Source organism: Oryzias latipes, chromosome 11 (assembly GCF_002234675.1).
Source record: "Oryzias latipes chromosome 11, ASM223467v1".
Taxonomy (NCBI): domain Eukaryota; kingdom Metazoa; phylum Chordata; class Actinopteri; order Beloniformes; family Adrianichthyidae; genus Oryzias; species Oryzias latipes.
In genome coordinates, this window is record NC_019869.2 from 7,701,826 (window position 1) to 7,725,095 (window position 23,270).

Here is a 23,270-nt window from a genome sequence, read left to right on the forward strand (position 1 = left end):
AAAAGCCGAAGGAGAAAGAAAAGTTTGCTAATTACATCTGAATATTTAAAAAAAAAAAAAAAATTAATATCAGCACCAAATCTTAAAGTTAAGGTTGAAATACAACTAAAAGAAAAATACATGATTTTTTTTTCTTTTTTGAGGAATTTGAAATTTTTTGAGGTCAGACTCTATCTATCTATCTATCTATCACGGAGAAAATATTGTTCTTTTCTTAAAAGTTTCCTTACAATAACTTTCTATCTTCATTTAAAAAGAAAAGTTGACTAAGACTAAACTTTAGAATAGATGCTTACCTTGAAACCAAATGTCCGATTTAAGGAGCCATAGCGTGGAGTTCCTGGGTTTTCACAGCTTGTTCTTGTTGGTTCTGATTAAAAAAAAGAAAAAAGAAAGAGAATATTAAAAAAGAAAACAGAAGTTAGGTGATTAAAGTCAAAATCTATCAGGGATACAAATAAGAAGCGATTTTTTCCTAATTCTTCTCCATGTTGTCATGGTAACAGTGACTTATATGTGTAATCTGGACAGCAGGGGGCAGTAGTGATGTATCAGAAAAAGAAGCAGCCTGCTCCAAGAGGTGTGTGTGTGTGTGTGTGTGTGTCTGTGAGTGTGCGGTAGGGTCATCAGCATGTAGAGCACATCCTTACTCAGAGCTCGATTCAATACAGCTTCCGAAATGACAGATTCACTCTTCACTTCTCTTTACCTCTCCTCCTCTAACTTTCTATCTACCCAACTCTTTTTTTTCTAACCTTCTTTCTGTGTTCTTCTTTTTTTTTGCCTCTCTTTGTGCCCACTCCTTTTGCTCCCCCCTATCTGTCCCTTCATGCCACCACCTCTCTTTGCCCACCCCCTCCTTTAACCTCGTCTGTCTTATTTAAGGAGCAGGCTGCTTTACCTCAGAATTCATTCTGTTGCAGTCACATGGTAATATACATCACACACTAACATACAGCCACAATCACGCACTAATAAATCACATTCACACACATGCGGGCAGCACTGCACTGCATTCTGAGCTCATTTGGATCATGGATAAAAAACTGAAGCAGCTCTGTGAATCCCATTGTGGGTGTGTGTGTGTTTGTGTGTGAGTGCAACAGTGTTGGTCTCAGATTTAAGCCTGAAATGGAGCAATGGGATGAAACTTACACTGAGGCTTCCTCTTTCTCAGCTGTTACATACCAAGTCTTTTCATCAATCCTACAAGCCTTCATAGACAGACTGCTTTTTAAATTCTATCACTGTTATGATAGAAAGTGTAATGCTACGTTCACACCGGCCTCAAGAACGCCGGTTGTTGAACGCGCTCTTAGCATACGGAGCTCACACTGGACTATCACCACCCGGTCCTAGCGCATGTACCAACAGTATGAAGAGGCTTGATGTGAAATGTCAAAGCGGTGCAAATCTCTAAATCTTGCTGCCGGCTTTTTTTTCTATCCTGATATATGAAAGACTTGCTGTCATATAATTCTGTGAAATAAAAAGGACGTTACCTATAAGTCACTACCAAATCCAAGTCCCTGATTGGTCAAAGTTAAACTGGTTTAGCTTTCAATGCGCCTTCAATGGCCATATGTTTTGAATGTAGAGCCAACAAACTGACTTGCAACGTGGAATGTGAACGTTTTGAATGCGGATAAATGCATGTACTGTATACATAGACTGTCTTTTTATTTCATTGGACATGAAAAGTGAGACATAAAGACGTAAGGTAAAGCTAGTAAAGCTCTTTTGCATTACAAATAATGTAGATCAGAGGTGCTCAACATGTCGATCAGGATCTACCAATGGAGGTGTGGGTAGATCGTGGGCCGTCAAAGACAAATAAACAAAATTATATGTGTATATTATTTTTAAAATTGCAATCAGCCAGAGAAGTATGTCACTTGATTGACATGCAGACCAGCAAATTGAACATCCTCTGATACATACATCACTGCAAATGCAGTTCCACAGCACTAAGCACGGCACTCCAATGGCAGAAAGAATATTTTTCTGCCTTCTAAACTTCAGAAAGAGTGGAGCAATTAGCAACAGACTCCTAACTGTGGATGTAGCTTCTAATGCTTCATTTTTCTCGACAGACCCAATGTCAGACACAAAAAGAACCTCAAACATAGTTCGTTCGTTTTCCGTTCAGTTTATATAAATCATATTAGTGAAAGAGAGCAAAGATCCACTGGGACTTCCAGATACAGACTGACAGGATGATAATGGCGATAAGGTAACTTCATGACTTTATATATATAAAACACTGAAATAACCCAGTAGGATTGTTTAAATTTTTTATCAACCTTGATCCAAGAGTAGCATCATCAATTGCATAGTCGAATGTGAACAGCCAGTACTTTTACGTTCCTTTTAAACTGCCTACGCTTTCTCCAGAAAAATTCAGTATAATCCACAGAGTATTGTTGTTCTTTCTTTTAATTGCACATTCTAGAAAAAGTAGAACAAATTGAAACAGTAAACAAGTGTCTGTCATAAAACGTTGTTTATGCTGGATAGTAGAGAGCTTTGTGTTCGTGGGAAAATAGACAGTGAGTGAACTCCACTGCACAGTGTGGACATAGCATTTTTGCTGTGCGTGACAATCCTTTGTCATTTCAGCTGCTGAGTCCTCAGATGCCTAACTGGCGAGACACAAACGCTGTGAAAGTCATTCAACCAGATTCAAACATGTAAAGCACATTTTACAGTTTTTTTTTCTTTCATTCCATTTCATTTGTGTTATCAAATGGCATGCTATTCATCCATGCACATACAGAACCGCCTCAAGGTATTTCTGCCATTTGCTCTTTACAGTCAATTCCAAAAATCTTAGCACCAGCCTACTATAAAGCAAAAAACTTTAGTAGTCTTCAATTCTTCAAGTTCTCCCACTTGATACATATATAATGTTCATCATAGGCATACTTCAACTACTTCAGATGAAGTGTGGGGAAAAAAAGGTCAAAAATCGCATTATTCAAATACCTTGTTGTATAATGGTGCAGAAATGAAGTATTAAACCCTGGTTGTCTATGACTGAGGTAAAAAATACATGTCTGAATAGACTGTTGCTGGTATTTTGACCAATTATGCCATGCAGATCTCTAAAAAGCTGTCATGCTTTGGGGCTGTCGCTTGGCAACACATCCGGAAACTGGTTTGGCAACTCTTTAAATTGCCTTTTATGTAGCGGTGACTCCATTGCCATGGTGGTTTGTCATTGTCATGACAAAAGATTCACCTGTTTCATCCTCTCACTGATGGAAGGAGGTTTATGTCCCAACTTTCATCATACATGGCCTCATTCATCCTTTCCTTAATACCGATTTTTTATCCTGTCCCTTTTGCAGAAAGGTAGCCCAAAGCTTGATATTTCCACTCACTTGTTTCACAGTGGGTATGATGTTCTTGGTATTCAGTTTAGCATACTTCTCCAATAGTGTGTTTTTAATCTCTTCTAAGCACATATCTCTCAGTCCTCTTCTATAGCATCTAGATCAGGGGTGTCAAACTCATTTTCACTGAGGGCCACATCAGCACAGCAGCTGTCCTCAAAGGGCCAGATATAACTTATAAATGTAACTAAATGTAATGAAAAATAAACATAGCTACTCCTTAATGTTAAATAACTCATTATTTATTTATTGTAACTTTTTAAATTGACAATTGCAGTTGCATAGAGAACATAGGTTTGCTTGTTACTCTAGCATAAATCCTTTCCATTTGGTTCTGTCAGGTTAGGTTATATGGACAGTGTTTAAGTCCTAATGTATAGTTGCCCAATCTGATATTTCAACTCTGATTCCCCCTAGATATGAATAAACAAACACCATTTTTTTATTTTTTTATTTAAGAAATCAAAAACGTTTATGCTCTCGCTGGCCACATAAAATGAAATGGCGGGCCCCTGGGCCTTGAGTTTGACACAAGTGAGCTAGATGGTCTCTGGCAAACTTTGGACGGGCCTGGACATGTTCTGTCTTAAACAGGAGGGACCTGTTGAGCACTGTAGGATTTGAAGTCATGATGACGGTGTGTGTTATTACTGGTCACCTATGCGATCCTGGCTCTCTTCAGGTCTCCTCACCAATCTCAAGATCGTTTCTTCGTCACAAGGTAAGATCTTGTGTAGAGTCCCAGATAATGGTAGATTGTCAGAGATTTTTTCCAGTAATCGTTTGCTTATTGAAGATTGGTTTATCTCAGTCTTGTTTAGGTCTACAATCTTGTTCCTGGTGTCATTCAACAGCTCATTGGTCCTTGCCATAGTGGAGAGGTTATGTCATACTGTTTAAGGATGTGGACAGGTTTTTATTATTTAGATAAGCAGTTCAAACAGTTGTCATTAACACAGGTAATGAGTAGAGGATAGTAGAGCTTCTTAGAGAAGAAGAAACCGTTCCGTGAGGACCAGAATTCTTATTTGTTTTTATAAGCTTTTTTCTGCACCATTAAACAAATACATTTTTAAAAAATCTCACACTGTGAATTCCTGGTTCCATTTTCTATCTTTCACATGTCAGATCCATAAGGGGCATTACAGACCTCTCTCATCTTCTAAGTGGGACAACTTGTAAAATCAGTGACTGCCAAATTATTATTTTTTGCCCCACAGTATGGTTTAGTGTGAAACTAAAACCTTTTTGATGCGTTTATTGCTGTTTCTATTTGCTGTAGGATCATTTCGGTTTTACTCATCAATTGTCCTCAATGGAGGCTCTATGTCATTGTCCTAAATTGGGAAAATTTGTTTTTTTACACATCATTGATAGGATTCGGTCAAAAGTGGTCATAGATGTCTGGCCAAGATCAGGATTCAACGCAAGTTGAAATTATTTTTGGGAAAATTAGAAAAAGTGGCAAACTATGTTGGAAAAACACTAACTAATAATTTCTTGCATACTTAACATTTTTGGTCTAGTCCTTGTGTCAGAACACATTTTTTAATATTGTGCATGGGCACAGCTTCCTTTAGAATGGTTGCCTTTGTATACTTGAATCCTTCATAGGTCAGTGTTTAGTGGCTCAACAAGCAATCAGAGAAAGAAAATAGCATCCCTCAGAAAATTCTTCAGGTAAAAAGAAGAGGAAAAAAAGGACGACAAAAAAAGCTTTGAACAAATTTCTGCAAGTCTTGAAAACTATTGCACAAGGCCACTTCAAACGATTACATGAAAGTCAGGCTCTTTGAAAGCCAATGCAGTCCATAAAAGAGGGGAACTCGAGGGGAACTCATTTCCAATAGTGTAAATAAAAAACAGTCTCTTTTAAAAATGACGAGTTGTGCAGTAAGACCATTCCAAACAAATGCCAAAGCGCTGTAGAGGCAGGTCAGACTCTGTGAGATAATCACGCTGTTTATCAAGCAAAACACATGTACAGCAAAGAAAAAATAGAAGAAAAGACAAACAAAGCAATTTGTTATGCAATGCTTTGATATATAAGATTCTAATTTGACTAATATACCCCTTAAAAATTTTCACTTAGAAGTTAGGAAGCTCCTCTCGACCAACCAGCACAGTTTTTCGGTTTAGTGAAGACTTTGAAGTGAGGAACACACTTGTGCCTGAGGGACACTTGGCGGAGCTCCAGCCAAAAGTGACTCGATAAGAAGAGCAGTTCAAAAAATGAGGATCCATGTTGAATTCGACCTCACATAGCGAATTTTCCAATCACAAGACATCTCGTGACATAAATGCAATGCCAGCTTAAATATTTGGTTTTATAAGGTCATTTTAGGATTCTTCTCACACAAAAACTGGAAACATATCAAGCAGGGCAAAGTTCTCACCAATGTTGGGATATGTACCACAACATAATTGTTGAATGTGTTTTAATTATTAAGATAAGTGCAAAAGGCTCAACTCTACCAACCTTTCATGCAATTAACATATGGAACGTGGGGGCTTGGTTTTTATGTGTTTAAGAGAACCTGAATGTGTTAGATAAGTGGGTTGGATACACAGGTTGTGGAGTGGAGTTTCTGACAATCACTTAAGGTTGAGTTGCACCATTCTGGTCATAAAGAAGTACCACCCTGATTTTCTTTTTAGCATTCTTCGTCTTATTCTTTCTTATCATCTGAACTGTAAGTGATTCCACGTTTGTAGGGGAGTCATGGCCTAAAGTATCAGTCAATCAACCATTGAACTTTTCTTCAGTTGATTAAATCTGTGCGACATGTTTACGCAAAAAAAGAATGTTCTACCCCAAAATTTGTATTTATTTTATTTACCATCTGTACAGGTTGTGTAAGCTGCGTGTGCAAAACCTACCGATACAACGTGGTTGTGTTCCACTCCAGGTACCATCACTTTCACAACGTCTTGTTGCTGTGCCAACCAGAATTAAAGGCGGAGAACAGCTGAAGGACACCTCTGACTGGTAGATAAAACTTCGGCCCTCTCTGGAACCCCCAACTGGAGTACCTGGGTCCCCACAAAATTTTGCTGCAAATAGCAAAGTCAAAACAGAAGGATGTGTTAATTGTCACCAAAAATGTAGACTTCTGGGATAACTAAGGACAAATTTAGAATCTTTTATTGTGGTCTTCTGGCTGCCCTTTATAATGGTTCTTGAGCCAAGTCAAAGGTGTGCTTTCTAAATGTGTATGTTTGTGTGTGCATATGCTTACGTAAGCACTGTGGCAGCATTCCACTCCAAGTTCCATTAGAGACACAGGTCAGGACAGCGGGGAAGGAGAGCTCGTATCCAGGTGAGCAACTGTAACTCACACTGCTGCCCCATTCAAAGTCACTGCCCTGCAGTGCCCCATTGCTGATGGCAGGGGGAGACAAGCAGGTCACCGCTGAGAGAAAAGACAGGTTTGGAAGAGAAAGCGGTTGTGAAAATCTGATTTATGTCCTTTTAAACAGCTTCTTTGCTACTGCTACATAAATTCCCCCAACAGTAGAAATAAATCACCATCATTGGTGACAAATTTCTACTTGGTTTTAAATTAGTTCATAAATGAATTGCAATAAAGTCTTCAAGGGGAAAATAGTAGCTTTTGAGGAGTAGAATTATTAAGCATCAGTTTCATTAGATTTGGTCAAAATTCCTGTTTTTTGTCATGAAACAGCAATAAAAGGTGAGCAATTTCAAATGTAATCTTTTCTTAAGTCATCCTTTTGTTAATTAACAACTATCCTGGTCTTTTTGTGCTTGTAATTCAACACCACAATACTCGAAATTTGACACACCATCTACTGCAGACACATGCCATAAAAGCTTTCCACAATCAAAGGACAGAAAGCCACTTAAAATAACTGGAAGGAGCTGTATATGGCATAAATTTATGAATTACCTGTGCAAATTGGCATACTTCCACTCCATGTTCCATTATGGGTACACATCCTCACAGGTGATCCATCTTCCTCCATCCTGTATCCTGGCTGGCACTGGAAAGTAACATTCTGGCCTATAGTAAAGTCTTCTCCATAACGCAGACCATTGGCCGGCACACCAGGATCCCCGCAGTTTATCACTGAAAAGGAGAGTGGACAAAATGAGGAAAATACTTTTACCTCTTTGGTTGTTCAATTTTTCAAGTTGGGTCTTCATTTGCAATAACTTTTTTGTTCTTTTTATTTTCCTTGTAACTCATATAAAGCAAATAATCTTCTAAATTAGTAGACCTGAAGAAGGATGAAGAATATTCAGGATTAATATTTTGAAAAAAAAAATTAAAGAATTATAATTTGTATTTTATTGGATGAAATCAAGAACTCAATTTTCAGTATTAGCCAAAAAATCAAAATGATCCTCAAACACCATATTTTAAAAACCTTAAACATTTGTAAAATATCAAATAAAGGGATGAAAAAGACAAATTAATTGAAAAAAGTGTCAAATAAATACTTTATTCTCTTAGTCTGCATCTTTCAATTTATTCCAAAAAATACCAAAAGATTAATAATAATAAAATAAAAAATGAACACAGGTAATTTAATACTGAATGTCATTTACAATGGGGAGGCAAGTCTTATTTTAAAATTTTGACTTTTAATATGGGGGGAAATATATAAGTTTGGTTCCTCCCACTCCTTTACAAACAACACATTTAACTAATTTTGACAAACTTCACATTTAATGGATTCAGTGTGTCATGCGTTGTATATATAAGCATAAATATGTCGATTTATGACTAATCATATAGACATCATATATGGATATGTATCGTTTATTTTTAATTTTTAATTTCCAATCTAAACCTTAACTAGTTCTCTTAAGTTTGATATATCTATGTATAGATGTATGTACAGTATGTCTCTTTTGTTTGTTGTCTTTAGTTTTTGTTCTGATTAATTAAAATAAATCAATTCCAATTCAATCCAAAACCTGTTTTACCCCCAAAATTAAAAACAAAGAAAGAACAAAAGCTATGCACCTACAATTTTTATCTGCTTTATAGCAAGAAAATCTCCCGAACAAACAAAAACCCTGATAGAAGGCTTCAGGAAAACACATCTTTTAGTCTGCTCTTGAAAAAAAAAGATTCATTTAGACACGTCAATACTGGATAAAACTTGTTTGATCAAAAAATTTAAAAAAAACTTGATGAAATGCTTTTAAAAAAAAGAGCATTGAGATAAATAATATCATTTTGGACTTGATACCGTACATCCAATGAAAAAATAAATAAATAAAAAGCTTAGACTGTCCTGAGACACTTAAGCAACATTAAGATTCACCTGTTAGTACATTTAGAGTGTTGTCCTTCATAGTCTGACAACCACTTCAACTACTTTTAGATAGATTTGTGTTAAAATAAGTGTTTATGCGATGCTTAACGGCAACACTGTGATTTCATTCTTCTGGACAAACACATATTTTCTGGAGTGCATTCAGAATCTGCTCTAAAGAAAGACTGTTTAAATACAGCATTGCTGCGGTCATGCGGTCTTTCAAAACGGTAAGAAAATGTTATATTACAGAGTTATTTACACTTTGGAATTTTCCAACAGAGTTCAAAAAACAAATTATCTAAAGTAAACAATGGTCAAGGTTATTCATGTCGTTCCATAAAGTAAGTTAAAAAAAAAAAAGATTCCGGGCTCTTTTCATTACTCAGACCTTATAACGCTGTAGAATATTTTAAAAGACGGACAACTTAATCCCCATAATGACTTTGGTGATGTTTATGGGTTGCAGAGTTGATGTCACTGCAAAGCAGGAATTATGTAGTCAGAGGGGAGTATGACATAAAGCTTAGAAACTGCTCTTTGCCCTCCCAGTCACCTCATAAGTTCACATTTAAAATAATGACATGAGCGAATATTGCTGCGAACCCCACTGGCTTACGCCTTATAATGTATTGTTGCAGGTATTCAACCATCAGTCATAATACTACAAACATTGACAACTAAAGTGGAAAGAACCTTGTTGATCTTGTTGTTTCCTTGTTGGTGACAGTATAAGGAGGGTGGGAGGCATAAAAAAGGTCTATGACAGGGAGATTAAAGTTTCATTCAGCTTCACATTCAAAATCCAATCTATAAAAAATACCACTCGCCAAAAAAAACCCACCTAAAGACAACATGATTCTCTGAATCTAAACTAAAAGAGTTCTTAGTGTTTACAAGTTCTTAGTCACAACCACTGACTGTATATGAGAATTGGAATGAGTGACACCTCCCCCTCGCCTTCCAAACAGGAAGTGCCCGCTGGCTCCAAGAAGCCAAAATCCCAAAGACTTCTATAAAGGAATAAACAGCTCTTAGTCAGTCATTCTATTCGTCAGCTCAACCATTCTTGCTCTACTACCTTTTTTAAACATGTTCGTGCTAATCCTCATTACATGTTTTCTTTATATAAGGGTTAATGGCCGACAAAGTGTGCATTATCACTTTTTAACCCACGCCGTGGAAGCCTGAACCGTCCGGCGTGAAGTGTGAAATAATAATGCATACTTCGAAGGCCATTAACCCGCTTATACCATGGCTACTTTAAGAAAGAAAGAAATATTAACCAGTTTTTAGTCCTTTATTCTTGTTTTTATTTTTTCGATTTGGATCACTTTTTTCACGAAAAGCTGACTATTTGTTACGTGGTGCAGTGCTTTGTCACGATAACGTGACAAGGCGCCGCACCACTGCTGCAGTCAAGATTCGGCGATATAAAGCGATATATATATGCTGATCTTTCCGATGGGTTGAATAAAGCATCAGTTTAGAGGGAAAGTTCTCCTCTTACCGCTTGTTTTTGTACAGATGATGAATCAAAAGGTTGTTATAAAGAAGCCGGCGCAGTGATACAAAAGATTTAAGATATGTGACCGGAACTTCTTTTTTGGGCGTGCGGTTATCACTTTTTAATGCACACCCAGCAGCCAATCAGAATCAAGAATTCACCCGGACCATGGTATAATGCAAGTTATAAACTTGCCAATCAGATGCATCAGTAAAAGCAGGTGGTGTGCTCTGGCCCCCACATCGAACGTTCGAAACCTTTGATTGACAGATTCTCCCAAACATGCTTTCAGTGGTAGGGGTGTGAATCTCACTTCTGAATGGTGAGAGTGGTTGCCATAGAAATGTTTACTCAGACAGACTTGGACCAATTACAGCTTACCAACGTCGTCTGGTTCCAACATGGCAACGTCCGTATCACGAAAAAATAGCGACTAAATAGATTTGATTTGTTTGGAGCTGGAGGTCATTTTCTCCGCGTGACATCACACTCACTAGTCTAGTTCTCTTTTATAGTTAATGGTCTCGACTGGTAACATACTGGTGCAGTTGGGCTGTGCTCCCGACCACGTCCCATTGGCCTGGCACAACCGGGTGGTGGGACCGGTGAGGATGTAGCCGTCCATGCAGGAGTAGATTACAGAGTGAGAGAAAGTTGTTCCATCCAGGCGAAACACTCTGCCATTGCTTGGAGTGCCAGGATTACCACACTGAACAGCTGCAGGAGACACGAGAGAATAAAAGAAAAAAAGCTTTTTGTATCCGAACATTTTTGCTCAAAGAGAGACACCTGTGGAAAAGATCTTCTGGGGGATAGAAGGATAGACTAGGATTAGTTGAGATTTCTCATCTCACGTTTGCAGAAGGGCTGTGTTCCAGACCAGGTCCCATTGGGGAAGCACATCCTCTCAGAGGAACCAATCAGTTCATAGCCTTCTGAGCAGGTGAAATGCACTTTTGAGCGAATCTTGAAATCTGTTTGTTCCCTTGAACCTTGAGCAGGAATACCAGGATCACCGCAAGAGCCGGCGATATCTCCTACAAAAGCGAAGCAGAAAGACAGAGACATGTTCCTGTAAGTTATGCAGAGTTATGTATAACAATCAAAATGTTTTCGTCCATACAAGCAAATCCTACTTTAAAGTAAGACTCTTATGGCACAGGAATCCATTTCATTTTTTATTTGCTTCAACTTGAAATATTTAGATCGATTTTTAAATATGTTTTGCAAATAAAGTGGATGAAAGTTGTGCACATTGCCAGGAGTGCATTCCATCACGGTTTCTTTATTCATGAGAAATATTATGATTTGACTTCTGATTTCAGAGGTAGTTCCTGCTGATCAGTGAAGCTGTGATTATTTCCATCCCCAGATTAGCATCTTTGCCTAACACGGACACGCTTTATTTTCAACTGCCAGCATAAAATGGGAACAGAATGCTGATTGGTACCATGGCAGAGGGATAACTGTGGCAAGAAAACTGTGCACTATGCAAGATAAGGCCCAAAGAATGTGATTTAAGAAAAAACAGATATAAATATAATCAACTTAGTAACAGTGCTGTTCACAAACATACAGCAATGCTGGATATTACTGTCCTCACTGAGTATAGAAAATGAATAAGAAGAGGATTTAAAAAGTGGAGTTTGTTTCAGAGGCTAATTCGAAGATTATGTAAATTAAAAACAACAGGATAGGTTTGCAAAGCTGTTTCTAAACAATCACCAAAGCTACGGACACGCTGGGCATGTGACACGTTCAAAAACCGGCCAAATCCAGATTCTTGAACGTGCATTTAGCCTATGGTATTCACATTGGACAAGCAGGGAGGGGCTTCTTCTTTTGCTACTGTTTAGCACCACATATCTGTCACCTACAGTTGTAAGAGGCTTGGTGCGAAATATCAAAGAGGTATAAATCTCAAAGATCTTGCTCCAGGCTTTTTCTTTTATAGCTCTATTTGGGGGCGGTGGCTCAGATGGTTGAGCGGGTCAGCCAATGATAGAAGGGTCTGTGTTTCGATCCCTGGTCCCCCCCAGCCAACAGTCTTTGTGTTCTTGGACAAGAAACTTCTACCTCCCTGTCTGTAGTGTGTCTTGGTAATGGTCACAGGGGCCGTAGACGCATACTGCCAGGCACACCTCTGTCAGTCTGCCCCAGGGTAGCAGTGGCTACATCAGTAGCTAACCATCACCAAGTATGAATGAATAATGGACACATTGTAAGCGCTTTGAGCATCTGGAAAAGCGCAGACAAATCCAATCCATTATTATTATTATTATAATTATTATTCCAATATATGACAGATTTGGTGTCATATTAATGTGGTCGGGCACAAACCACAATCATTAATTTGTCCTCCATGATCAATTTTTAAGTGGTTGGCACATGTAAACAATACTACTGAATCAGAGTCCCTGATTGGTCAAGGTTTGATGTCGTGATGTCTCACCATTTAGAAGTGAGCTTGTTAGAAGGCCACACCCCTAACACTTGAAAGCAGGCTCATGAGAAGCTGTTAAGCAAATGTTTCCAATGTTTGATGTGGCGGCCAGCAGGCATCACCTACTTCTATTAAGGCATCTGATTGGTCAGTTTATAACTTGACTTACTTTTAAAAAAAGAAAAATTAGGATTAGCAAGAACATGTTAAAAACGTTATCAGAGCAAGAATGGTTATTCTGACAAATATAATGTGTAATAGTTTTTTTTTCTCAACACAAGTCTATGGGATTTTGGCTTCTTGAAGCCAGCAGGTCCTTCCTATTTGGAACCCGGGGGGATGTCACTCAGTCCAGTTCTTATGTACAGTAAAGACTACACTAGTTTAATAGTAGTTTTCTAAAAGTTTGAAAAATTGAGCTTAACTTGAGGACATTGGGTTAAGTCATGCTGGAAATTGTGTGAAAGGTGAATAAAGCCATTCTTAATTCCTCATGGTTTTGTAGTTTTTTTGCCTTTAATTTCAAATAATTAAAAATACATTTGTGAAGTTTGATATAATTTTCAACATTCTGAATTATTCTTATTTAGCTTCCAATTAAATTCAAATTACTGCTTAACACGATGTGAATGAATATTGATTCATTTGTCAGATTTCCTTATTTTTTCATTTTCATGAAGAGAGATTTCACACAACTACTTATTCAAAATGAAACAACAGTGGAACGTTCACGAGTAAAATATATAATAGCTTTAATTAAAAACTAAAACAAGCACTTCTTTCCTTTAGGGAAAAAAAAGACAAAAATGGATTTATGGAGTTAATTGTAAAAACGGATAAAACTTGTATTCATTTTCTTAACCCAGCCCTAAATAATCGCTTTCTGGAAAATGAGACGACTGCAGTTTAATTCAGTTAACATTCATGTGGTATTCAAGTGCTAAGTGGCATTTTACAAATAGCAAGAGAGTGAACACATTAAGTTGTTGACAAGTGACATATGCTCCCCCTAGGGCTGCATATGTGCATGTTTGCTGATGGGTAGTCGGATGGCAGGGTGTGTGTGTGTCTAAGTGTATGTATGATTCTCCTTGTAGAGCTGCCTCTTCAGCAACTTTTGTCTTACGTACAAAGAATCCAAGAAGCGCACACACCTCTGCACACAAACATGCACACAAATGCCTCACCATGGTCTAATATATTGCTGGCCAACCATTTCTGGCCTGTAGTGCCCATTTCATTAATGGAGTGAAATTTGCATTAGGTTATGTGTGCATATGATTAATGCCAAAACATGATTAATTCCTGTTAGTTTCAGATCACTAACTCCATTTTAGACTCATTTCATTGAAACTTTAAACAACATCCAATCAGTATTTTACATTGTAGGTTAATATAGATCTTTGTGGGTTACTACCAGGTTATTAAAAGGAATCCTACTCTATTCAGCACAAATCAGTCCTCCAGATTCCATTTCCTCAGAGCATCTTCCCATGAAATTAAGCCTTTAAATCTGTGCCTAGAAATAAACTTATAGTGTTGCTTAAACTTCAGTAATTTTTTCAACATACAGTTGTGAGACCCATGGAAATATTGGCTTATTAATTAACTCAATAGAGTTGTTTTTCCTGATGTGGCACTTAGCACTAGCAAGACCCGTGATGCCACATTTCTGTCCCATAACATAAAACAAATGAATTATTATTCACTTTATTATAACTCTTTAACACTACAGATGTCACTGGCGACACCTAAATACCACACGGTCTTTGACGTACCGTAGCTCTTCCACCATTTTATGCGATCATTCTGCCGCGGAGAAAAGCTTTGCACAGTTATGCAAAAATTTATGTTGCTAGTTTACTGCTTTTCTCTTCAACAAAAGCTGATCTACACTGATTGTGTAAGCACCTTCCTGTTATAAAGTGCTGCATATCAGCCCAAGGCTGCTTTTCTTAAGAATCCACTGGAATTACAGTCTTTTTCTGTTTTTTTTTCTGTGACTATGCTATCACCCAACCGTGTTTCTCAAAAACAAACATTACTGCGAGTACGCTAACTCGTGACTTTGTTATTAACTCATACAAACAAATTGGAAAAACAGTTAAGCATGCTACACGTTAGCCGCAATACTGTTTTTACAGTAAGTAGGAACATTTTTTTTTACAATTATTATACAATTAAATACTCTATTATACATTGAAAAGAAAGAAAAAAGCATTTTACAGGCTCAAGCATTTGTTTCACAAATCAAAGTACTTTAGAAACGTTTTTTTCAACAAATAACTTCTGTACTGTACTGTCAAATAATAATTTGAATCATCAATGTGAACAGAAGGCTTCAAATCGCGGAGATTAGCCCCGCCCACCGCGACCCGAGTTTTGGATTAAACGGGAGAAAATTTAAAATGATTATAAAACAAATACAAAGTACAGTCGGACAAATAGTGACTCAGGTGTATTTCACTGCTCTACAGACTGAGCCGCTGCATCCTGACTCCGCTCTGCAGTGTTTTCTCCCTTTGAAGCCCGCGGTGCAGGTGTGTTTGTTCGGGGGAAGAACATAGTGATAGGCAGTTGCTCGGTCGCTCTTTTTCTATGGGTTTTAGAGAAACTCCAAATTGCAAGATAATTTGCACGTACGCAATATAAATTTGGCAAGCTGTTTAACGTACGTGTACATATTAAACTGCAACGTTATTGACGCGCAGGTAGAGAAGAAGCGGAGTGACTTTTTAGCCAATCAGAATGCAGAACACAATGCACGATGCAAATGCGTGAAGTAGCGAAACCGTGAAAAGTAGACCGCGTTATAGCGAGGGATCACTGTAACCCATCAGGACACATGTCCCATAATGCATTGTTTTGTAGTCTGAAGGGCAGCTTTCAGTCAGTGCAGTACTAAATTTCCAGCTGCGTTCGCTCAGGTTGGGGTCTTGCTTCTGGGTGATCTCAAATTATTGTGCATCTTGGCTGCACCTATTTGGTGTGACATGAATTTCCATCCCCTAATGTTTACATACATTTAAGTATTGTTTGAAACTGTAAAATGACAGAAAGGTTACTACGGTAATCAAATTGTTACTAAAAACTTTTTTTTATTCTAAATGTATGGAATTTTGTTTACTATTTGTACTGTCATGACAGCGATGGTGCTGTCAGTTTACCTTTTTGTTGCATCTTCAAAAGTACAGAATAAAATGTGACACTGAATTTGAAACAGCACATTGTAATTTCTGCATCTATTATTAAAGTATTTATTCGTAATACATTGGAAATTAGTAGATTTGGTTAGCATGTTGATTTATGGTATACGCCCCTAAATTTTCTGGTTGTGCCTCTAAAATTTTCAGTTGGGGGCCACAGTGCTCCTAGTAAAAAAAGTTAGTCTGGAGCCCTGAGACTGATACCCTAAAGCACATGTGTCAAACTCAAGACCCGGGGGCCAAACGTGGCCCGCCATGTCATTTTATGTGTCCCGCGAGAGCGTCAAAGTTTTTAATTTCTTATAATAAAAATTATATTTAGTTGATTACATATTATTTATGTGTTGTTGCTGTTGCAACTATTCAATGTTTGGAGGTCTTATGTGTGTATGCATACAAAAAGTTACATTTGACCGTGTAATACATGTTCCTTCTAGCTCAGTTTTATGTTATATTTCTTTATTCACTTGGACAGTATGATCCTTCATTAATGGAGTTATGTGGGTTTTAACAAGCAGACAAAATTTAAAAAGACTTATGCTAGAGTAACAAGCAAACATATGTTTTCTATGCAACTTTGTTACTTTAAAACGTTAGAATAAATACATAATCAGTTATTAACATTAAGGAGTAGTTACATTTGTTTTTCATTACATTTAGTCACATGTATAAGTTATATTTGGCCCTTTGAGGACAGCCGCTACGCTGATGTGGCCCTCAGTGAAAATGACTTTGACACCCCTGCCCTAAAACAATTGTTATTGTGACTTCTCCCAACCTTGTTTGTAACACTTAAAAACGATTATCCAACTCCAACACCTCTACACATTAGCCACGTTAGTGTATTCACAATAAGGCCCAACTATATTATTAATCCATCTGTATTAACTTTTTCTATTAATCTATATATTAGGCGCCCTGTCATTTTTGGAAAAAAAAGTAAGGCTTTAAAGAGCGCCATCTAGTGCAGAAAATACTGTACGTTAATTAGGTAAACAGTTGAAGAGTTATGCTGTTCAACTAAATAAGGCTGGAGTTAAAGCTTCGGTGTTAAAAAGTTAAAAAAATGAAAATTTCAAGGAGCCTAACAAGAATCAAAAATGGAGATGAATAGAAATGAAGTCAATTGTAAATGTATTAACAAAACAACGATGCGATATATGTCATCGTTTTCTTTATATACAAAAATAAACTAGGTCTTTTCTTCCTATACTGAATTTTAAGTGATTTATTTAAGTCTAAGTCAAATATAGCTGTATAAAGCAATTGCTCTCAGAGCAAGCCTGGGTTAAACGCTTAACTCTGCAGGGCTTTGGTGCAGAGCTGCCAGGTAAAACTATGAATCACTTCTTAATCATTTTCCAAACTATTACCCTCCATTGCCCCCTGCCCTTCCCCAGGCAATCTCTGTAAATAACTATGCATTTGTAGATAAGTTGTCTGAATTGCATTCTCACCCGGCTTGTTATATAAGAAAGCAGGTGGGAGACTGTCATTCTGTTGAGCCGTAATCATAACCCCAGCCAGCCAGCAACAAACCACATAACCCAAGGTGTTTGCTCATGTGATAGAAGCTCAGAACTATTCCTGTCTGCAGACACCTTCAGACCTAGCAATGTGATATACAAGATAGTCTGTAAGAAAATAATGGACTTGTACCTAACAGAACAATATTTGTTAATCTTCTAAATGATACAATTTGTGCTAAAATCTATTCATCATAAACAGAAATACATGTTTGTAAGTTTTGACAAAAATTGATATACTGTATTTGCTTTTTACTCATGCATTTATTGGTATGTAACCTCCCTCATGTAGGTTGTTGGCCAATACAAATGTTTTAAAGAGGACGTATGGATAAGAATCTCCATCCTTTAGGTGTGTGATTAAAACTAGATTTCCTATCTATCCCTACTTCATGTAAAGCAAAATTTGACATTTTGTATTCAACAGAGAGGTTGGGAAAGTTACCGGAGCAGAAGGGCATGGGAAAACTCCACATCCCATTGAGCTGACATGTCCGGGATGATTCCCCCTTCAGTTGTCTCCCGCCCAGACAGGAGTATCGAACTGTTGAACCAAAAGTAAACTTATCTCCACTCAGCGCTCCGTTAGGGGGGGAGCCAGGATGACCGCAATCTACAACTAGACATCAAGAGAGATAAAGGAAGGAGAGACAACCAGGTCATTTTGACTGTTAAATCCTGTCAATGAGATTGCTGCCAAGAATTAAAGAGACAAAGATGTCTTCTATGTACAAACCTATACATTCTGGCAAGGGTTTATCCCATTGTCCGGTAGGTTGGCAGGTCAGTACAGGTGATCCAAACAGGTAATACCCGGGGTTACAGTCGTAGAAAACCACTGTGCCAAAGGTAAAGTTCCCATGTTCTATTTTACTCTGTCGAATGGAGTTGGCTGGGATGCCAGGGTCAGAGCAATTGACCACTACACAAAAAGAAACACAAAAACAGATGCACACAAATAGACAAAAAGAAGACAGGAAAAATGCATGTGTTATTTGGCATAAACCAGAGAGGGTCATTTCTCTTTCCCTCTTTTTTTTGCAGTGTTTTGCATTTCTAATCCATTTCCGTGTGGTAATGGAGGGCAGACTAAGAAGGATGTGGGGAAAAAAGGGAAGAAATCAATGGAGCTATAGTTTTAAAGGGTAAATGCGGGAGTGATGATACTATAAGGCAGGTGGGTCTATAGGATCCGCCACCCTGCTTTAGGGCTTGATGTAATTATGCACCTCGATTTTACTCCGTTTACTGGCACCTCATTTTTTTAACTGTGTAGTATGCTGCTGATTTGCACATAGACCTAAATGCAAATGGAGAAGACGGTGCAAACAACAACACAAAATTTACAGTAAAATTTGTTCCTGGTGGTTTTTTAATTATAATTATGTCGTTCTTAGCCAAGATGAAACAAAACACACGTGTAAGGCTGTGTCATTTTCTAGGACATAGTTTCTACAGAGCAGCAGTAGTTCAAATTTGAAATTTGCAAGTATAAGCATAAGAACTTTGAGTTGTGGGTGGTACCATTGGAGTGGAACAACCCCGATTTCCTTCCCCACCATGTTATTGGGAGCTTGGCGTAGGAGCTTGTGGCCCACCCAGCGTCTTTTTATGGTACAAATAAGGTTTTTTTTAAACTACTTTTTTTTCCATCTGCTCCTGATTCACTTTGAGTTGATTAAATACATACTTTTCTAAATATATTTCCTCCATTACCAAAAAAAGGCCACAAGATCATGTTAAAAATCACAGTGGGTCTTTAAGGGGAGACTCATAATGAAGTACTTTTATTCCTCTTGTAAAGGTTTTAACAGAAAAAGTGGTGTTTAGTTTGCCAGTTCAAAACTAACTAAAGGAAAAAAAGGTTGGGGTAAAGACAGCAAAGTGTCAGGGTGATGTCAAAAGTTAGGGAGAAAAAAAGTTGGGGGTGAATACACTCAACTTTTCTCCCCACCTTTACACGTAGGAGGCGGGTGGTTCCACTGGCGGTTGGCCTGACATTGAGCATGTGCGGGCCCCTCCATCTCATATCCCCGATTACATACAAAGCTGACCACATTGTTGAGGTTGTAGCCGTTTCCCACCGTGCGGCCATATATGGGACTTCCTGGATGGCCACAGCTGATTGCTAGAAAAAACAACAAAACAATTGTTAAATAGGCTTAATATACAGTGCATTTTCAGCACTTTAAGGCGCACTCAAAAGCCTTAATTATTTTCAAAAATGATATGGATTGGGTTGTGATTACTGATGTTAAAGCAATTTGGAGAAGTGAAGTCTGACTGAAGGACTTTTCTCAGCACTTCTGTCTCGCTTGATGCATCTTATATTTTGGTGCGCCTTATAAATAATAATAATTACAGACTCAAGGTCCATTTGCCACAAAATACACAAAACATAAAAGAGATTTAAGGATAAAAATAAAACACTCAAACAAGTATAAAACAATTACATAAAAAATATTTTTTTAAAACAATGTCATAAAAGTATAAAAAACAATGACATAGAAATATTTAAAAAATGACATAAAAGTATGGGAACAGTAAAATAACATAAGTATCAACCATGTAATAAGTATCATGACTTAAAAAAAAAAAAAAAAAAAGACTTAAAAGTTTAAAAAATAAGACCATACCAAAACCTCCAATAAGGGGATTGGTATCTAAAAGTGCTGTACTTTACATTGGTGAGATTTAAAATGATTTTAATTTTTGAAACATTAAGAAGATAAATAAAAAAAAATGTCTTAATAAAGCTTGGAGAGTATAAACTCTAGCACCAACAAGCAAACTGCTTAAACTGCACCACCGAGGCTGTTTTAATAAAATCCTTAGGGCATCAGTATAGGCTACTTCATGCTGGTTGCCCTATAATTTGTCCACAGGTGGGCAGTATACAAAGGTGTGCAGTAAGTTTTGAATTAAATAATTTTAAGATTGTCCAAGTATGAATAAAACCTGCGTACAAGCATGTTTGTCTGAACATATAAAATACACGGTTGTCTGTGGATATCATCGTCATCTGTAAGCTTATTGTTGATGATATGACCAAGATATGACCAAGATATACTTGACATTAGATCGAAAATAGACCATTCATTCATAGTGCGCCTTTTAATATTGTGTGTTCTATAGTGCAAAAATTACGGTGTTTACCACCTTCAAGAAAAATGTGTTTCACAGAGACAGTGCATACAAAAAGGCAAAATTACGGTGGCCCAGAAGGGTCACAACACATTAACTTTATACACAACACACTAACTTTACACACAACACATTAACTTTACACAAAACACATTAACTTTATACACAACACACTAACTTCACACTCAACACACTAACTTTACACACAACACATTAACTTTACACACAACACATTAACTCACAACACAACACAATAACTCACAACACAACACATTAACTCACAACACAACACATTAACTCACAACACAACACATTAACTCACAACACGACACATTAACTCACAACACAACACAATAACTCACAACACAACACATTAACTCACAACACAACACATTAACTCACAACACAACACATTAACTCATGGCCCAGAAGGGTCACAACACAACACATTAACTTACCTCACAACACATTAACTCACAACGGAAGTAAAGCAGCAATTGAAGTGCTTTTATTCTGAAATTTCTACTGGGCTGAGCAGCTAACTACCTAACAGAAAGTAATGTCACAGTGAGCTGTGGAGGGAGCATGTTATTGCTACAAGAGAAGCTAGCAGCAGTGTTGCCAGAAACTTTGTCTTTACTACGGTTCTCCTTCCTCTAAACACACACAATATGAACACAGACTCCTCCCTCCGCTCTGACACCCCCCTCTGTCGCTGCACGCGCGCTCCTCTCCTCTCCTTTTTTCCGCTCCGTCCTGAGTGTGCGTGTGTGTTGGGGACTGCACGTGCCTGTGTGAGAGGACGGAGCAGAAAAAAGGAGAGGAGAGGAGCGCGCGTGCAGCTCCCTCCACAGCTCACTGTGACATTACTTTCTGTTAGGTAGTTAGCTGCTCAGCCCAGTAGAAATTTCAGAATAAAAGCACTTCAATTGCTGCTTTACTTCCGTTGTGAGTTAATGTGTTGTGAGGTAAGTTAATGTGTTGTGTTGTGACCCTTCTGGGCCATGAGTTAATGTGTTGTGTTGTGAGTTAATGTGTTGTGTTGTGAGTTATTGTGTTGTGTTGTGAGTTTATGTGTTGTGTTGTGAGTTAATGTGTTGTGTTGTGAGTTATTGTGTTGTGTTGTGAGTTAATGTGTTGTGTGTTAAGTTAATGTGTTGTGTGTAAAGTTAATGTGTTGTGTGTAAAGTTAATCTGTTGCGTGTAAAGTTAGTGTGTTGTGTGTAAAGTTAGTGTGTTGTGTGTAAAGTTAATGTGTTGTGTGTAAAGTTAGTGTGTTGTGTATAAAGTTAATGTGTTGTGTTGTGACCCTTCTGGGCCACCGTACAAAATATTATTAAAACTATTAGTATTTTTTTAATAAAAGATTTTTTTTAGCTTAATTCTTACTAGTTACTAATGAAAACGCTACTTCAAGTGTAGATGCAAAGAGGCTTCTTTCCAGGCAAATCTGTAAATGTGACCAACACTTCCTGAACTTGAAATAGATTTCTTTTTTGTTTTCCCATGGCCAATGTTTCTAAAATATATCGTGTTTAACGTGCTGCTGGGGTGTGTGTTTTAAGACATGCCTGTGATTTAGTTGTCCCTGTGGCAACAACACTGCTTCATTAGTCACTGCGACATCAGGGCAGCTCACCACTGCTGTGTTTTAGGTGCAACCGTGAAAAAAGCTTTTCATGACTCTTTGCATTTTTTTATCATCCTCATTAAGTTAGAAAAGTCATTTCACATTCCTCAGTTATGAAAAAAAGATCTCAACATTTCACATTTTAAACTCTTTTCTTTTTAAACCACAAGAGGCACACATTTGGACCAAGTGTGTACGGCATCATTCCTACAGACTACTATAAATATTTATAAGAATGACAGATGGCGATAAAGACAGCTGGGCGCCCAATTTGTAGTCGTTATTTTGGAAATTGCAGACCTTGCTATATTTCGCCCTCAGTTTGCCATTGTGCATCTTTTCTTTTTTTGACTTCACTGAAGTGTCAAATGGTGTTTTTCTGATGTTTGTTTAAACAAGCAGTTTACGGTTCCTGTCAGACCTTCTCTTTCATCTGTCTTTCAAACTGTCCAGCTTAAGTTCATTGAAGAGAAGCAATAAAGGAGTCTAAGTGGAGTTAAAAGGAGCCTTCAAACGAGGAGGGAGCAGAGAGAGGGAAGTGGGCACATGAAGATGATAACAGCAGCTCTAAAAAGGAACAGCTCAAGCTACGTTAACACCTCCCTCGGCAACACGCGTCCAAGTGACTACTTTCAATGGATAGCCTATGGTGAAAAGTTAACTTTCATTAAGAAGTGTTTGCATACAGACAAAGTTGTGCACAAATTAATACTTTGTTAACAACTTTGCAAAAAAATATATACATATTTTAACGTTTAACATGGCTGTTTTGGGTACGATTTGTCTTTGTTTTGAATACTATTTTTCTTTGTCTTGAATGCAAAATTTCCTCAGTTATGGTCGCAAGATGATTTTATTTATGGAATTGATAACATTCTAAAATATTCTATTCTTTTTTTATCCATCTTCTTCCACTTATTTCAGGTCGTGGGGGCAGCAGTCTAAGCAAAGATGCCCAGACTTCCCATGCCACGGCCACTCTCTCTAGCTCCTCTGAGAGGACCCCGAGGCGTTCCCAGGCCAGCCGAGAGATGTAGTCTCTCCGGCGTGTCCTGGGTCTCCCCCGGGGCCTCCACTCAGTGAGACATGCCCGGAACACCTCACTAGGAGGCGTAAAGGAGGCATTCGGA

The 23,270-nt window shown here is 37.8% G+C and overlaps 2 protein-coding genes across 7 annotated transcripts in view; one reads left to right on the forward strand and one right to left on the reverse strand.

The window, feature by feature from the left end:
• The window catches only part of LOC110015877, a 755,614-nt gene that overhangs the window by 246,305 nt on the left and 486,039 nt on the right, over positions 1-23,270 (forward strand). The window lies entirely within an intron of this gene.
• csmd3 (CUB and Sushi multiple domains 3) overlaps positions 1-23,270 on the reverse strand; it is a 478,616-nt gene that overhangs the window by 13,556 nt on the left and 441,790 nt on the right. For all 4 annotated transcript variants that reach the window (XM_023959656.1, XM_023959655.1, XM_023959654.1 and 1 more), the window contains 9 exons: positions 19,321-19,494; positions 18,103-18,288; positions 17,812-17,985; positions 11,046-11,228; positions 10,732-10,908; positions 7,307-7,486; positions 6,635-6,808; positions 6,276-6,449; positions 297-370 (listed from right to left, as the gene is read on the reverse strand). In XM_023959656.1, the coding sequence (XP_023815424.1) occupies positions 297-370; positions 6,276-6,449; positions 6,635-6,808; positions 7,307-7,486; positions 10,732-10,908; positions 11,046-11,228; positions 17,812-17,985; positions 18,103-18,288; positions 19,321-19,494 (1,496 nt within the window). The remainder of the gene's footprint in view (positions 1-296; positions 371-6,275; positions 6,450-6,634; positions 6,809-7,306; positions 7,487-10,731; positions 10,909-11,045; positions 11,229-17,811; positions 17,986-18,102; positions 18,289-19,320; positions 19,495-23,270) is intronic.